Source organism: Cebus imitator, unplaced genomic scaffold (genome assembly GCF_001604975.1).
Source record: "Cebus imitator isolate Cc_AM_T3 unplaced genomic scaffold, Cebus_imitator-1.0 Scaffold33, whole genome shotgun sequence".
Lineage (NCBI taxonomy): Eukaryota > Metazoa > Chordata > Mammalia > Primates > Cebidae > Cebus > Cebus imitator.
Window position 1 is genome coordinate 7520460 of NW_016107348.1, and position 18985 is coordinate 7539444.

The following is an 18985-nucleotide window of genomic DNA, read 5'->3' on the forward strand; positions in this document are numbered from 1 at the left end:
ATTCCTGAATTTAAAGAAGCTTATGTAACTTTTTTTTTTCAGTGTGCCTGAGAAAATAGTTGTTCAAGCAAGCTTTTCTTCATTACTCTGTTTTCAGCCTTCTCTGTATTTTTATCTGAATGATGGTCTTTTGAGCTGAAGGGGTAGTTGGGAGAGAAGGAAGCATGATGGCTGAGGTGACAGTTCCCTGCTTGTTCCTCAGATCACGTGGGAGTGCCCTGTGCAACCACCTAGCTATCCAGCCTCTGCCCTCAGCTCAGAATCCCAGTCTTCCTGATGATCTTTCTACAATGTTTACAGAGGTTGTAAGAGAGAGGAGGCGGTGAGGGAGCAATGGGAGAGAAGAGATGTAAGCCTTGAAGATGGTTATGGTAATCTGGTAGAGGAAAAAGAGCACATAGATTTGGTGAAGAGAGAACAAATTCTTCAAGGCAAAGTAGTATTAGCAAAAGCTCTTGCATAGTTTTATCATCCAAAAGTTAATACTGAGTCAACATAGAGTGATTTCTGTGTCCAGGAGACAGCTGGAGAAATAATAGGAGCTTCCAAATGGAGATGGGCAGATTCCCAGGGCCCTGCTTTACTAACTTGGAGTCAAAACCGGGAATTGGGAGAATGGACCCTCGTTTTGTCTCTGTCATTCATATCTCTCCAGAATGTTTGAATTGTTATTCTTTCTGAGCCTTATTTTCTTCATCTGTAAAATGAAGGTTTAGACTGAATTTTTTCTAACCTCTTTTCTAATTTGTAAAATTTTATGATCTAGAAAGAATACCTTATCTTCTTTTAAAAACATCTTATTTTTATTTATATATTTTTTGAGACAGAATCTTGATCTGTTGCCCAGGCTGGAGTGCAGTAACATGATCTCGGCTCACTGCAACCTCTGCCTCCGGGTTCAAGCCCATTCCTGTGCCTCAGCCTCGCAAGTAGCTGAGATTACAGACATGTACCATCATGCCTGGCTAATTTTTGTATTTTTAGTAGAGACAGGGTTTCACCATGCTGTCCAGGCTGGTCTCAAGCTTTGGGAGGCCTCAGCCTCAGGATTACGGTGGTAGCCACCACACCCAGCCTGTTTTATTTTTTATGTTAGGTTCAGGAGGTACATGTACAGGTTTGTTATATGGGTATGTTGCATGATACTGAGGTTTGAGCTTCTGATGATCCTGTCGCCCAGGTAGTGAACAGAGTATCCAGTAGGTAGTTTTTCAACCCTTGTTCCTCTCCTCTCCCCACTTTTGGGGTCTCCAGTGTCTATTTTTCCCATCGTAATGTTCCTGTGTACCCAATGTTTAGCTCACACTTAGAAACTTATAAGTAGAATACCTTATTTTCATTTGACCTTCTTCACCCAAAAGCTTTCAGTTCTTCTCATTTTACAGATATGGAAGCTAAATGATAATACTGCAAGAATAAAAATCTATCATTGATATGGTATTATACAATTTAAAAATACTGACTTGTCAATATATTGTGTTATTTATTAATATAAGAAGAATGTAAGCCTTTATTGTGCTCCTAAAATGTTGCTAGACATCAAAAAAAAACTGCACAAAAGTACAATTTTCAAGGAACTAAGAATTTGTTTGGAAAGTATGCTTTCGTGTGTAAACTGACAGGTAATAATAAGTAGTATCATGAGACATCTAGTCATTGATTTACTTACTTAAGAAGTTATTTATTAAACAACGGTTATATTCCAAGCGGTATTCTAGGTGACAGGCAGTATCCTGGGAACTCTCCAGGGAGCTTGCATTCTAATAGGGAAAGTAAACAGCCAATGTTGAGCAAAAGAATGATCAACACACCATCAGCTAGTGAGAAATACTATGAGGAAAACAAAGGTATGCAATAGAAAACAGCTGGTGAGCAACAAAAGTTTGTCTAGTCAGAGAAGGCCTCTCTAAAGCATTATTATTCTTTAAATTTTACTATAAAAATGTTCAACATATAAAAAGTTGAAAGATTTATACAACGAACATCATATAACTGCCACCTAGACTCTATAATTAGCCTTTTACCAAAAATGTTTACTTTTCTGATGCATTTAAAAGTGAGTGGCCGACAACAGTATACTTTACCCCTACAAACTTCAGCATATCATTAACTAGAGTTTAATGTTTATGGATGATAAATGGACAGTACAGGTAATGTGTGCAGGGAGATAAGGAGAAATTATTGATTCATTAATTTATTCATTTTACAAATAACTATTGAGCCCTCGCCAGGTGGTAGACACCTTTAGGCACTGCCTATTTCAGCAGGGAACAAAATGAACAAGAATCCCTACCCTCATGGAGCTTACATTCTACGTAGCAAGACAGATGAAAAGCAAGGTAAATAAGTAAAAGAAACTCCTGCTAGATGATGATAATGACAAGTGCTAACTAAACTAGGGACAGAGAATGGGGCAGTGTGTATATGTGTGTGAAGGCGTCACCAAGGCAGTTCCAAAAATGTGGCTAAGGAAGGATCTCTGAGGATATCTGAGGACAGAAGGCACTCCAAGTAGAAAGGCTCTGAAGCAGTTCACCTGGCAAGATGAGTAACAGCAAGTTGGAGAGTGTGGCTGGAACACAAAGAAAGGGGGGTGGGGAGACTGGGGGAGATGAGGTCGGAGAGGTGAAAGTGATTTTACCAGTGTCTCATTCAGTTTCTAAACATGCAGAATGCATTAGATGTGAGTTTGCATGTATTGATAGGGTTGTAATTTCGCTTTGTGCTTGGATCGCCTCCTTGTCAGATCCTGCTCCTTCTTTACAGGATCGAGATACAATGTATGGAAACATGATTCTAACTAAAAATGACCCTTTAAAAAATGACTTTATTTGTTATCCTGCACAGGTCAAGTAAATACGGACAGGGCCGAAAATATTATGTGATTCTCTTGAAACGTGTGAATAATGATTGAATTAATATGATGATTAGTTACTGTTCGTTTCTACCTAGAAAAGAAAAAGAGTAAACGAACTCTAGGGATCAGAATTCAAAATTATGTTTTATTGAAAGCAAATGATGTAAACATTAGAATATATGAGAGAAATCATAGCATATTTGAAGAACTTTTTACTAATAGGATAGATTCTCAAATTTGAGATTATTTTTCTCTGTGCATCTTTTTTTATAATAATCATTTTAAAGCAGGGGTCCTCAACCCCTGGTTCCAGTCTACAGCAAGTTGGGACCTCGGCTGCACAGCAGGAGGTGAGTGGTGGGCAAAGGAGCAGAGCTTCATCTGTATTTACAGTTGCTCCCCATCACTTGCATGGCTGCTGCACCTCCTAGATCAGCAGTGGCATTAGATTCTCACAAGAGCGTGAACCCTATTTGAATGGCTCGTGTGAAGGATCTAGGTTGCATGCTCCTTATGAGAATCTAATGCCAGATGGAAGGTCTAGTTGCAGGAAAACAAGCTCAGGGCTTCCACTGATTCTACATTACGGTGAGTTGTATGATTATTTCATTATATATTACAATGTAATAATAATGAAAATAAAGTGCACAGTAAATGTAATGTGCTCGAATCACGAAACCCCTCGCCCCCCCACCCGCCACCCTGGTCCATGTTAAAATTGTCTGCCACAAAACCAGTCCCTGATGCCAAAAGGGTTGGGGACTGCTATTTTAAAGGGCTTCCTTATTGTCAGGCACTGTGCTTGTTGCTTTAAGCTTTATTATTTCAAAATGACTCTGGAAATTTTCAAGATAATTAGTGGGTTGGATCCTTTAAAAATTATTTTAAAGGCTGAAATGGCTTTTAGTTTTTATAGTTTGTCCTCTCCAGTTCTCCCCATTCTCCTCTACCTGAAAATCTCCCATTGTAAACATCTAAAATTGCTTTCCACTGGGGAATTCCAAGATGACATTGCTGCTTTTCACAAGAATACATAAGGGACACAGCCTACTTCTTTCTAAAAAAAAAGGTGGAGTTCTAATTAGTTCTAATCTAGGTATTAGGGTGATGGGAGAGCCTGGAAGAGGTGGTCACTCTTCTTTCTAATTGCCCTGATAATACAAGCAGGGCGGAAGCCTGTAATGCAGAGATCCTTTATGCAGTGTGTGGGAAGAAGTTTACAGTACTTGTTTAATGCCTCACAGGAAGTACATGTTTTTATCTGAATGACATGTTCTAGGTAAAAGGTGTAGAGAGATTGTTAACATCTAGCTTATCATGCATAGCATGTCTGAACATAGTGCACCAAATGAGAGTGTTTTAAATTTCCTCCTGGTTGTGGGTGACCCACTTGGGCAACGTGGAAGTGAGGATCCTAATCCATGTGACAAGAACCTTGAACCACAGCCTGTAACATTCAAAGTGGCAGAAAAACCCTGTGCCTTCTCTTCTGTTATCCTGCCTTTGTTTAAAGAGTCTTGTCAGTCCATCCAGGATCATGAATGTCTTAGCCAAGAAATGTTGGTAGATACAGAAAGCACGTGCTAATGGAGAAGACAAGTTTGACTATGAATGTAGCATGGTTGATTTTCCTTTTATTCGTGGAGCTGTCAGAACAAACAGGCATTGGATATATTCAAGCACTGGAGATATATACATATACACACACACATATATATATGTATATATAATTGTTTATTTATTTTTGAGACAGAGTTTTTGCTCTTGTGGCCAAGGCTGGAGTGCAGTGGCATTTTCCCGCCTCACTTCAACCTCCACCCTCCTACCTCAGTCTCCTGAGTAGCTGGGATTACAGATGTGCATCACCATGCCTGGCTAATTTTTGTATTTTTAGTAGAGATGGGATTTCACCATGGTGGTCAGGCTGGTCTTGAACTCCTGACCTCAGGTGATCCACCCTCCCTTGGCCTCCCAAAGTGCTGGGATTACAGGTGCATGCCACCATGCCTGGCTGATTTTTGTACTTTTAGTAGAGACGGGATTTCATCATGGTGGTCAGGCTGGTCTTGAACTCCTGACCTCAGGTGATCCCCCTGCCTTGGCCTCCCAAAGTGCTGGGATTACAGGTGTGAGCCACCCCACCTGGCCAAGCATTGGATATGTAATTTACAAATTGCCTAGGGACCTGCCAGCTGGGAAGCCACTGTCTTCTTGAACACCTTCTGTCATGAGGTGGCACAATGAAAGAGGCCTTGAATCTTTCCCTTTATTAGAAAACTCTACATGGAGTTGTAATATTGTTCATGTTATTTCCATCCAATCATGATGGCTTTACCCTCTGGAGATAAAAATACTAAATCTAGTATCATTTTAAGGGCAGTTTTTATATAGTGCTTGGGGGAAAAAAAACAAACCATACTTTACCCATCTTGTTTTCTTCTAAATATCCAAAGTAACCTTATTCAATATAAAATGTTTTCCAAGCCCTCTTTGCCATACTCCAATTAAAATTTTGAAGTGGGAAATAGATGTAATGTTCTGGGATGTGAGCTGAGCCGTGCTTCCATTGATAGAATTGACAGCAACTGCAGTCCCTGTTGGGTCGCCAACCACCCTTTGACATTACATTCATCTGGGCATGCATGACTTCATTTGTCCTGGGATTCTCAATTATTTTATTAACTTTAAATATATGTATATGCTTCTTCTATGAATGAAGATTCATAGAATTCTATATATAGGAACTGCCGTCCGGGTCAACCATCCCATGATTTGCCTCCAATAATAATTAGCTATTTGACAAGAAAAGGTTGTCCAATGTGCTCCTTCTGACAAACACACACGAACAGTAATTTGACAAGTATGTATTACCTGTTGTGTGCCAAATACTATACGATGAACTAGTAATAGGAACCTATGTAAGACAGAGCTTACCTTTAGTGAGAGAGACAAATTTTTGTAGGGATGATTTCAATACCGTTTGCTTACTCGTAAAATTCAGCACTGAGAATCAATCACCTATGAACTTATTTTAACCTTTTGGAAACCTGCTTCTAGTTTGTTTTTTTCCATTCCTTGAAACTCAAGAGGGTAAATCTAATAACCTACAGCATTTTACGTTCTAAAAATTTCCTCTTTACATTTCAAGAGGTATATCCTAGTTCTGTTCTACTTGAAGTTATTGAACAAGTTAGCTCTATCTGTATTCTTCTTATATCAGTTGATATAATAAAAATAACACAGTTATAGTTGTATAGCAACTTTCAAAGCATTTTCTCATTTGGTTCTCATGACAATCTACAGTTACATTTTCCATAGCTAATGCCAGGGATAATATTGAAAAGGCCTTTCTGTACAACAGATTTACAGTCTCTGGAAAGACAACTCTTAATATCTTAAGTAGATATTAGTCATTTTCTTTTCTTTTCGACCAAAATTCTCTCTCTGGCAGGATGCAGTCCTTTAATATATTTAATAGGCTTAAATAGTGTTGAAATAAATAAAACCCAGAGGCTCCAGATCTTGTTAGTAGATGTTTCCCAAGCTAACCACAGTTGGCTGGACCCTAGGTCCTACTGCCTGCCATGAATGGGTGTTTTATTTCCAGGTTACTGCAGCCTGCTCTTGTCCCAAATGCACATGCTCAAACTTCCACCCAGGCTGTCTCTAACCTCTGGTCCATTACAGCTTCCGATTTTGTGGCCTGAGGCAGCTCCTAAATAATAGACACAACATCTCAGTAGCTTTTATATCTCAGGCACTTTGTATGTTTTATAAATAGTAATTGTGAACTACTTTATTTTACTGAGGGAGGAAAACAACCAGGCAGAGATAATTCTTAGGTTTGCTAAAATGGCTAAGTAGACTTATTTAAAAAAAAAAAGCTGGTTTACTGCTATGCACCTGTAGTTTAGGGTCTTCATGGAGCTGTGTTACTTTTATTTTGAAGGTTTTATCTTTTGAGGTTAAAAATAATCTGGCACTCAAAATTTATTTTGAGTTTGTTTCTATTATATAAAAAACACATCTACTTTATGATCTAATCTGATTAATATATCTTTTTTTAGGTCACCGAAATGATTCTAGAAATGTCTCTTGAAGTTTGGTAAGTGCATTTATTTAATTGGATGAGAAATATTGTGAGTGATCCACTAATTTATTTGAACTGTTAAAGGATATACTTTATATATATATACAATCCTGACAGCTTTGAACATATAAAAGTGCATTACATTTACCTTGTTTTTTTGTTAGTTGTCTATTGATAGCTACAGAATTTTTACAAAAATATTCTTATATTCATTATTCTTTTATTTTAATATGCTTTGCTTATTTTTCCAATAGTTTGGTGGTCATATAATAATGTCAGAATAAGTGCTTTTCAGAAGAGTCCTCCCTCTAGTCATATATCTATTCCCATAGAAATGAATGTAGTTTTTTAAGCGCATCTTCTATTGTTGATTCAGTAGCTATTCAAAAACATAGAAGTGAACATAAACAGGAAGCTATAATCATATTTATAGAGGAAAAACTGAAAATTGAGACTGATTTTGTTCATAGTAACCCAGCAGGACCACTACTAATAAAGTTCCATGAATCATGCTGCTCTTTCAAAGTGGCCTCCAAAAGTGAATATTAAGAAATCATGTACTTATTTTCAAGTGGTGAATTTAGGGGAGGCAGGTCTGCTTTGATCTAACTGATCTCTGGTGTAATAATGAGTTCCCTTAACCTCTCTGCATCTCTTTGAACTTCCCTGTTGAACTTGATTTGACCAAAATTACTAGTACATATTTTACACAAACGCCACGAAAATTAACTTAACATTTTCACATCTGGTGATTTGCCAGATGTATGATAATGGGTACATTGGGTTTAGGAATTTATTTGTCTTATTTTGATCCCTGGAACATGGTGATTTGACTTAGTAAATGATTGGCATTTATTTCCACAGCCTATTAATATATGTCAGCAAATATCAAAGGATAGTCCAAGTTATTGTGTTGCATATTTTGTATTAAGTTCATTCTTGCTTAAAAGTGGTATATTTTGGCATAAGATTAGAAACATTTTTTATTTGACTATGGAAGTAATGCTTTTGTTTAATGGGAAATAGTCTTCACTGAGGTAATTAGAACCATATTTTTATAATATTAAAAACTTCTCTTTCTGTATGTTAATTTATGTCAGCTCTGTAATAGAAATTGTTTTCAAGGAAAAATTCAATTTATTCAAATAAAAACTTTCCACGTAATACCTTCTATTAATCAAGAAAGAATTAATTAGAAAGTTAAAAATAATGGGTGAAAGAAGTAAATTAACCGTAATTCTGCTACTGCATTTATAAAATTACTCAGAATTTTTTGAATTTTCATCTAGATTTTAAAAGCTGATATCTTTAAAACATCTAGGTCATTATACCGTTCAAAATTATTTTTAAATCAGGACCATTTAAAAAAATTATATATAACAGCGCAGTATATTACAAAGCACATGGCTTCCAGAACAATAAGACCTAGATTTAAATCCACTACTTGCTAATTATGTTAATCATTGATAGATTTCTAGTCACTTTTTTACTTGCTGATGAAATAAGAAAAGAATACTTTCCAAGCGTATCTACTGTGATTAAATGAGATATTCTTTCTAAAGAGTATATATACAATAGGAAACTTTCACACATGTATACCACATGCTAATAATGGTACTGCTTGTAATAGTTTACAAAACATTGGAAATTATTTCAATGTTTATGAATAAATAGATTATAGTATACTAATATAATGAAAATACTACACAATGGTAAAAATGTTTGAGTTACTTCTGTTTATTTAAGCACAGATGATTCTCAAAAAACAAAGTGCTCATTGGAAAAAAATAATTTGCACTGATAGCATTTATAACAAAACTAGAAACCTGCAAAATGACTTTGTTATTTAGGGACATAAGTATACATTGTAAAATTATAAACAAATATATTAGAATGATAAAGATTAAATTTAAATAGTTGTTACCTTTAAGAAGCAGAAAAGGAAATAAAATTGAGGAGGTTTCATATAGGCAACTGTATAGGCAAGATTTTAATTTCTTATAGTGGTTAGAAGATACTTAACCTAATATGTTATTGTAAAGAATAGTAATAGAAAAAGAGTGTAGCCTTAAAAAAACATTTTTTTAAGACCGAACTTAAAAAATGTTAACTCACTATCTTACTGTATTCCCCCTTGTTACGTAATTTCCCAAATCAGATTTAGTAATTGTATAACCCAATACTTTTATGTACAGTTCAACAACCATTTCTTTAAATTATCTTTAAAAAATTTTGGTTACTTCCTTTAAAGTAGCTATCCAGAAATAGAATTATTAGGCCAAAAGGAATGCATATTCTAATTATTATTCAATATGCCATATTGCTAATATGCCTAATTTGAATATTGCTTTTTAACAAACTTATATTCCCAAAATGTATGCATGAGATTAGTGTTATTTTAGCTTTCTAGCAGTAAAAAATAAGTATTTAAAATATTTAAATAACAGTATCATTTAAATTCACTAGTGAAATTAAGTTTTTTTGTTATTAATTGTAATTTCTCTTTTGTGAGGTATCTATATTCGTCCTTTGGGAAGTAGTAATTATTATTAGTAATGATCAGATATGATCATAAAGAAAATGGCTCAGAGGCTTAGCAGTCTCATTCTATATTTTACAAGGAAGAAATAACTAAAATAAATGAGATTTAAAATTGATTTACAATTAAGGTAAGGATTTTTATGAATGGTAAAGAGACAAATATTTTATTGGTGATAATTCTTGACTTCTATATTTTGGATCTATTCATATTCCAAAATAGACTGATATATTTTTTAAAATATTTTTAAATTCAGTAGTTGGTATTTAGACTTCAGTACTAAGAAACGTCTTATTTGTTGCATGGTGAAAGTACATCACATGTGTGCTATGTGGTCCTAACCTCTCAGAGCATCAGTTTTCTAATTTATAAAACTGCAATATATAATAATAGATTGTATAATAATGTGTAGTGACTACTTCCATTGTTCTTGCGATGATTCATATGTAATACCTAATGTGGTTTCTGGCATAGTGTAGAGAAATTGCTGTTGCCTTTATTAACAAGGAAAAACATATATAATTTAAGGGCTCTAAAGTCCTCTAGTTATAAACTCATTTTTGGTTTTCTCAAGTTCTACAATTAGAAGTTCGTTCTTTGTCAGAGGGGGGCATCCATCAGACAAGGCAATTAATTAAGACGGTATTTCTGCAAGTATGTTCCTCAGAATGCAGGCTCTTTGGGATGTTAGGAAGTAATTATGATGGTGGAATAGTGAAGGGTGGAGAGACAAGGGAAGGAATTCTTGGTCAAGTGGGTTTGGGAGATCCTGTGTCAAACAAATATAAATGGGATTCTTTACTGAAGCACTTTCCAGTCTTTTTTATAATATTCAATTTCTCAGGGCTTTTTGTTTGCTTGTTTATTTTATCTAAAAAATTGAAAACTCCTTTTTCTCTGAAAACATGCTGTGGAAAATGCTGCTTTAAGACAGGCATGAGTTTATACTCTTATTTTAGGTCCCTTCTTAGGAAATGGCTTGAGGGAAGCAGTCAGCTTACATCAGTGTAGCTCAGAGGGACTTGGGGAGCTGGCGGGATGGAAAACCAGGCTACTGGGAGCACTGGCTCATGACTTGACCTGTTTGGTATTACAGCTCATGCCCAGACCTACGATTTAGTATGGCTCTGTGTGATCAGGAGAAGACTTTCAGACAACAGAGGAAAGAAAACATAAGAGAAAGCATGAAGAAACTTTTGGGTCCAAAGAATAGTGAAGGATTGCATTCTGCACGTGATGTGAGTTGGAAACTTTTCACATGTTATTTAATAATAATTTAGCTTGGACAATTTCTCCAAGAATTTTACCCAAATGTGGCAATTTTGAGATTGAGCATTATTCCTTTAGTTTTTTAAGGTAAGGTAATGATTCGTAAATGAAACCTCTTTGAGGAAGATCATCGCAAATGATGCCGTATTTGGTAATGTTTATCAGCTATAGTTTTTATTTTTATTTTCTGTTTTAGAGCAGTGTTAAGTTCATAACAAAACTGAGCAGAAAGCACAGAGAGTTCCAATATACTCCTCTCCCTGCATAACCTCCCAAGTTTATTCAGCTTCTTCAGAGAAACAGACCCAAAAGATATACACAGTGGATACGAGATTTATTATGAAGCTTGGCTCACATGGTTATGGAGGCCAGGTGGTTCCACAATATGTCATCTGCAAGCTGAAGAACCAGGGAGGCCAGTGGTGCAATTTAGTCTGAGACTAAGGTGCGCCAATGGAGTAACTCCCAGTCAGAGACTGGGCAGTCGGAGCAAAAGTTGGAAATCTTGGAGTCTGAAGGTACGAGAGCTAGGAACAACAGTGTCTAAAGGCAGGAGAAAAGGCATGTCTCAGCTCAAGGACAGAGAGAGACTTGCCTGCCTTCCACCTTTTGTTCCCCTCCGGCCCTTCAAGGATGGAATGACGTGCACCCATTGGCGAGGGTGGGTCTTTACTCAGTGTGCTGATTCACATATTAATCTCTTTGGAGAACACCCTCATGAGCACCCCCAGAAAGAATGTTTTCCTAGTGATTCGAGTATCCTTTAGTCTGGTCAGGCTGATAAATAAAATGAACGATTATACTGCCTAACTATCAACATCTCACACCAGAGTGGTACATTTGTTGCAATCGATGAACCCTCATTGACACGTCATTATCGCCCAAGACCGAAGTTTACCTTAGGGCTCACTGTTGGTGGTGTGCATTCTGTGGGGTTTGGACAAATGTGTAATGACATGCATCTACCATCATAGTATCATACACAGTAGGTCACTGTCCTGAACATCCTCTGTGCTCCACCTATTTACCTCTCTCCCCACCCTTGGCCCACTGATAACTTTTACTTTTACTGTCTCCATAGCTTTGCCTTTTGTCAGTTTGCCTAATGTCATATAGTTGGAACCATACAGTATGTAGCCTTTCCAGATAGGCTTCTTTCCCTTAGTAATATGAATTTAAGTTTCTTCCATGTCTTTTCATGGCTTGGATAGTGAATTTTATTTTAGTACTAAATAATAGCCCATTGTGTGGATGTACCACATTTTATTTACTTATATATATGTATTTTTCAAAGGCATACTTATATATGAATAAAATGTTGTTTATTTTATCAATAGGAAAAGTTTAGTCTCAGATATAAAAGGATTAAACTTACTTAATTTAAATGTAGGCTAAAATAAAACTGGAAATCATCATTCTAGCACTAGAAGAAAATGCCGTAAATCTTGTTAATAATGCAATTAACAAATGTAGGCAAACATGGGAGAAAAAAGAAAATGTTCCAAATTCTTTATATTTTGTAGTAGAGTTAAATGATATCAAAAATTGACCACATTATCGTACTTTCAATATTTGTTTATAATATATGTGTATTTCAATATTTCTCCATAATTAGGATTATAAATCATTTCTTCATCTTAATGATTTTTATAATCCTCCATATTATATATATCTCCATAATTAGGATTATAAAAATCATTAAGATGAAGAAATGATTTATAATCCTAATTATGGAGAAATATTAGAATACACATGTATTATAAACAAATATCGAAAGTGTTATCCTTCAATTGTACTTTTCTTTTTCTTCCCTTAAATTCCAGTAAAATGTAACATGATTTGTACTCCGTCATATATCTTATAATCCCCTTTTGGCTATCTATCCATTCATTTATTTCTTCTACGTATCTATCAACCACCTATCTAATCTGCTTGTCTACCCCTCTCTCTCTCTCTCTCTCTCTCTGTCCATCTTTCTATCTGAAACCTACAAAGATTAATTGCTGCAATGACGCTCATCAAATGATAATGAAGTTTCTGGTTAGTGGCATATCAGGTAATTTTTTACTTATTTTTTTATTTGAGCTTTTCTGTTAATTGAATACCTCAAGTGAATATAATTTATTTTCATAAAAATAATATTTTAATTAAATACATCAGAAAACATACATGCGTAGTGTTGTACACTCTTGAATTATTTCTTGTAGGAATTAATTTCATTAAATTTTTCATAAAATAATTTCATAAATAATTTCTTGAATTCTTGTAGGAATTCAAAATTACTGCAAATTAAAGGCAGAATACAGCTGGAAATAAGACATACATTCTAAGTAAGGGAGTCCAATGACCACTCCTGTCCCACATGTGGCTGAAGATTTCCAAATATGTTTTAGGCGTGCGTAGGGTTCAGAAGCCAACCTACTAATGCTAGAGTGGCTTGTGTTGTTATGGGAGCAGACTGTAAGTTAAGATGCTGTTTAAGGGGAATTTTTGCATAAAGGAAACTAAGGAGAGAAGTGAAACCTTCATTTAAGTTTGTGTTTTAGAGAGAGACTTCTCTTCAATCCTGCATCTACTGTTTTGATTTGTTTTGTTTTGTTTTAGAGAAAGGGTCTTGCTTTGTTGCCCAGGTGGGAGTGCAGTGGTCCAATCATAGCCCACTGCAGCATCAAAGTCCTAACCTCCTAAGTAGCCAGGACTATGGGTGATGCCACTACACCCAGATAATTTGTGTGTGTGTATGTATGTGTGTGTGTATGTATATATATATAGTTTGTCTTGTTTTGTTTTTCCTAGAGGTGGGCTCTTGCTGTAGTGCCCAGGTTGGTCTCAAACTCCTGGGCTCAAGCAGTTCTCCCACCCTGCCTGCCAAAGTACTGAGATTACAAGCACAAGCCACCATGCTTGGCCAAGTCCCGTATCTTGCTTGTCACTGTAATAGATCCGTCTTAGAATGTGTGGTTATCTTGTCAGGCTAATTCGTTCTTGAAAAAACTGCTTTCTCTATACATTATTCAGAAATTTCTAGCTTCTCTGAAGCTTTTAGTGTGTGCGTGTTTCTTTTAATATAGATAACTTTTCAGTAGCAATTCTACAACATTTTTCTTTTTGTCTCCATCCTTATTTGGTATTGGTATACCCTCAAAACAGAAAAATGATATTACAAATTCATTTCATTTCTAACGCTGGTTATTTATTGAGGTGCTGTGCCAGGTGCTAGAAAAGAATAAAGCTGAGATGGCTAGCCCTGAGGAGTTACTTTCCTTAGTGATTTTAAAGCCTTGTTTGGAAGAACGATATTTAAGCGGACAAAACCAAGGATGTGATGTGTTAAGTTCTTAATAAAGAGGTGTGAACTGAGGGACAGGAATAATTGCAAGAGGGTGACTCACTCTCTCTGCAGTAGAGATGATAGAAATTTCTTTCAGAGTTGAAGACTGTTGGCCATGCCTTGAGGTGTGAGCTTGCTAGAAGAACAATTAGGAAATTCATATTTCTTTTAAGTCAAGATTGTCAACTTTATTTGGGAAATCGTGCCTTGCAATCTCAGAGTTTCCCGGCCAAAGTGCTTTCCAGTTATTTGCAACAATTATTTTCTTTACTGCTATCAGCTGGATACTTCCTGTTCTCTTCGAGACAGATAGTCCTGTCTCTTAATGAAAGAGAAATAAAAAGTTAGGAGATGACAAATGCTTCATTTCTTGCTATGGAATTGACATACTCCATAACCAATGCCTGTCCTTTAACTTCCCTCCTAGTTCAATGGAGAAACTATTCCCTTTGCTTCCAAATGCAGATGCCCATCAGATACGGATCCTAAGCTCCTCTTGAGAACCCCAATGTAGCTACTATTCACATTTTCCCAGGTCACTCTCAACCCATATTGTCAGCATCTACCTCTGTGTGGATATTTCCTATAAAAATATAAACATGTTCTAAACTCCGATATAAAAAGAACAAAAAACATTTCTTGGATTCTGTATTCTCTCCTCCTTTCTGCTCTATTTCTCCCCTTACCTTCACAAACATCTCCAGAATTTTCTGTACAAGCTTATTCTCTGCCTCCTTTAGTCAGGAGTACTAATAAACATACAGGATCTTGTTCTCGCCCTATCTTACCTAACCTTGCAGCTGCAAATGACACACCTCCTAACGCTTTGAAACGTTGTCTGCCCTTCACATACGACCTTTTCGTGGTCTTCATCATGACTTTTTGGTGTTCTTTACCAGCTGTTCTTCGTCTGAGCATTCCTTAAATATAGTAGTTCCTCAAGTCATAGTCCTAAATCCTCTTTATCCTCATTCTATTTTTTTTTTTTTTTTGAGGTAGGGTTTCGCTTTGTCACCCAGGATGGAGTGCAGTGGCACCATCTTGGCTCATTGCAACCTCGACTTCACAGGTTTAAGTGATCCTCCTGCCTCAGCCTCCCAAAGTGCTGGGATTACAGGTGCATGCTACCATGCTGCGTGAGAAATACATTTTTCTAGGTAATTGGGATTTAAATCTAGAATTCTCAGCAGGGTGTGGTGGCTCTCACCTGTAATCTCAGCATTTTGGGAGGACGAAGCAGGAGGATCAAGACCAGCCTGGCCAACATGGTGAAAACCTACCTCTACAAAAAACACACAAAAATTAGGTGTGGTGGTACACACCTGTGGTCCCAGCTACATGGGAGGCTGAGGCAGGGTTATCGCTTGAACCTGCAAAGCAGAGGGTGCAGTGAGCCAAGATGGTAGCACTGCACTCCAGCCTGTGTGACAAAGTGAGACCTTGTCTCAAACAACAACGACGACGACAAAAAGGAGTTTCTCTCTGGCTTATGATGTCACCCAACATCTGTGTGCTAAGAAGGGCTTTCACATGTAGATCAACAACTTAGAACCTCTCTTCCGAGCTTCAGATCTAAATATCTACACTCACTTGACTTCTTTACATTTATTGCTCCCAGCATCTCAAACTCTGCCTGTCTAAAGCTGAACACCAAGTCTTGTCTTTCTCTATGCCTTGTATAGAGAGGACTTACATGTGTTTGTGTATTGAGAGGACTTGGACTTGTCTCCCTCTTCCCACTTTCTGTTTGCAATGAATTCAGAGTGAATGTTTCAAAACAGAAATCTAATTCCACCCACGCCAAGCTTAAAGTCCTTCACTGCTCTTTGACCCTTAGCTGCAGATTCTTTCTAGCTTCATTTTTGCCAGTTTATCCTGAATTCCCACACTCCCTCCCGGTAAGCACTTCTTAGTTCTGTCTCTAAAGAACCTTTTCCCAGTTGGAGGTCTCCAGTATGGTACTGCTTCTCACTCCAACAGGCTTCCCCTATGCAACCCCGCTCTCCACTTCACCCCCTTTGTAGCTAACACTCTCCCATTCTTTAATCAGCACATGGGTAATTTCTTCTGAGACTCCCCCAGATCATCTCCTTCCTTTCCCCTCAGTCTAAGTTAGTTCTCTCAGTTATACTCTCTTAGGGCATATATGCACATTCTTTCCTCAGCGTTTAGCCTGGTTGGTACTTTAAAAATTTCTTGTAAAAATATTTATTTGGTGACTGTTTTCTCCATTAGAATTTAAGTTTTATGAGGACCAGGACAATATCTGTGTTATTCATCTCTGTATTCGAAACACCTAGCATAGCTCCTAGTATGGTCGATCCTTGGTAAATATTTGGTTGTGTGCGTCAGGGCACAAATTTAGGCATTGCATGCATGGAGTAAATTTGCTAAAGGGAGAGACATCACAGTTCTGAAACAGGAGTGCCAGTATCGGGTTGCCGGGGAGACACCGGTTAAGGAGAAGATTTTGATGAGATCTTGGCTTACACTCTTGAGTTAGAAATTTATGTAGGACACATTGGTTGGCATTTTTTCTTAGGTTCTTTTCAAAAATAAGTTTCTGCTGCCACCTCTAGTCACTCCTCCTTTTGTGGAAAGGATTAGTAAGTCTTCCTGGGAAAATATGACTTCGCTTAATATTCATACGAATGACAGTATAATAACTTTTCTGCAACAGATGGGGAATGAGGTAATTAATTATGCTTTTTCTCTGGCTGTCCTTCAAAAAATATGAAATTCATGTGTTTGGAAGTCATTTCTAGAATGAAAACTTTTGCTGTTGCTTTTTGAGTTTCAGTCTGTGCTGTTTTCTCTTGGCAGAAATAATCAGCTTAGAAGTTATCAGCGCCACCCGTTCCCATAACAAAAGTCACATTTTTCTATTTTTATGTTACTTCTTGGATCTCTTAACTTTCCACATCCTTTGCTTCCTGTCAAGGTCTTCACTTTCTGTTCGGTACTGGCCAGTTGGCCTCTTTGAGGTACAGAAGAGTGGGCTGTTGTGGCAGTTTGTGCAATGAGCAAGAACAGCATTCAGGTTAGAACTCAATGTTGAAAGAAATATTTAATGGATTTGGGCAGTACATATTTGGGCACATTGTTTTACCTTTGTGCTTCACTTGTAAGATGATGATAATGTCTCCTGTTGGGTAAGGAGATGAGTACTAATGCTCGTAAAGCATCCGGCAAAATGTATAGGGGCACGTAATAGTTACTCAGTAAAACAGTAATATTATACATATCCTTGGGCGCTACCATTTTGTGGCATAACAGGCGTGGTCACTAATTGTTATATTTACTACAGCCTTATTTTTAAATTAGTTTTTCTGCCTGTATAATGAACTAGTCAAATAGTTAAGGTTTTCTACAATCTAAGTTTATTCTCTTAAATACTAAATTTTTTAAAAAAATAGTCATTTTGATTATGTAGATAGAAATCTTTCTTAAATGTGTAGTTTCTTGCTCAGACCGAACCCATTTGGGCATTCTTAGGCTTGCCTCCTTTGCATCCAGCTGCCATTTTTCTGTGCCCTGTGTTGGCTGCTTGAAGTGATTTCTTCGCACTTCCCTTTTCTCTTTCAACTTTGTTGCTCTGGAATTCAAATCTGATAAGCAAACTTGCTGTTAGAACAGCGTCTCTAATTAATATAATTTCCTTATGAGAAGAGGGCTGAGATTTTTTTTCTGGGGACAAGATATATGACTTTGTGTATAATGATTTTTGAAGTATTTTGATGGTTCAGAGGCCACTCTTAAATGTTCTTGTTCTAAAATAGTTTTTGGTCAGATGACGTTTTCAGATTACAGTTGTGTCTGTGAAATGAAATGTTACTATCCAGTCTCTATGGCCCCTAAAAACTAGCTATAACTTAACAAGGTTGGTCGGGGGAGTAAAATCTGGAATTAGAGAAGGAAAGAGAAATGAGAGAAGAAAAGATTCTTCTTGTCACTCTTTTTACATCGGAGTGTAGATGAGATAATGTTTCTTCTTAAGGAAGACTATAAGGACTATTCCTCAGTGTAAACAGACAGCTTTGGATGAAAACAGAAATACAATATGGACCTTAAGTAATTAATTCTGAGTGCCTGGCACTCACGTTTGTCATATAAGTTAAGTGAAAGACTAGAGAAACAGAGGTCATCAACTTTGGGAGGGAGAGGCTGAGCAAGACGGTTTCTGAAGGAGGTAAGAGCAGCCAACTTTGAGTTGTCAATAAGCATGGCCATTCCTGTGTTTCTGCTGTTTCCTTCAGCGAGAATATTTTTCCACCTATTTCCACCTTCATTCTGACAACGGCACTTTGTATTATCAATCTTTATTCTTCTTTCAGATGATAAAGGTCAAAAGGCAGGCAGTGAAGGGCTCCCTTTAGTGATGTATAGAAAGATGGACTGAGCAGGCCTGGGCTTCCAAGGGTCAGGTTTCAGGAATCCAGAGGCGAAGCTGAAGTTTTCTTATCAGAGGAAGTGGTGGGATATAAACAGCCAAAGAATAAAACGGAGTTGGAAACTGGTCTCACTGGTCTAAAGATCAGGTTAGATATCTAAGAGGCCCAGACTGAACTCAGTAAGGTGGTGCACTCTGAGGGGGCCCGGAGCCCTTGACTGCTGAGAAATAGAAGCTTGTAGGGAAACTGGGTCGGGGAGAGGCCAGCAAATGCCCACACGTCAGGAGCAATGGAGTGGCATATAAGAAAAGGTGCTACATATATACACCATGGAATATTATGCAGCCATAAAAAACGATGAGTTCATGTCCTTTGTAGGGACATGGATAAATCTGGAAACCATCATTCTCAGCAGCAAACTGACACAAGAACAGAAAAACAAACCCCACATGTTCTCACTCATAGGTGGGTGTTGAACAATGAGATCACATGGACACAGGGAGAGGGG

At 37.1% G+C, this 18985-nt stretch overlaps 1 protein-coding gene across 1 annotated transcript in view; it reads left to right on the forward strand.

Moving 5' to 3' along the window:
- The window catches only part of PLA2G4A (phospholipase A2 group IVA), a 146512-nt gene that overhangs the window by 67424 nt on the left and 60103 nt on the right, over window positions 1-18985 (forward strand). Inside the window, exons 6-7 of the mRNA XM_017524540.2 lie at window positions 6925-6962; window positions 10583-10724. Coding sequence (XP_017380029.1) covers window positions 6925-6962; window positions 10583-10724 — 180 coding nt within the window. The remainder of the gene's footprint in view (window positions 1-6924; window positions 6963-10582; window positions 10725-18985) is intronic.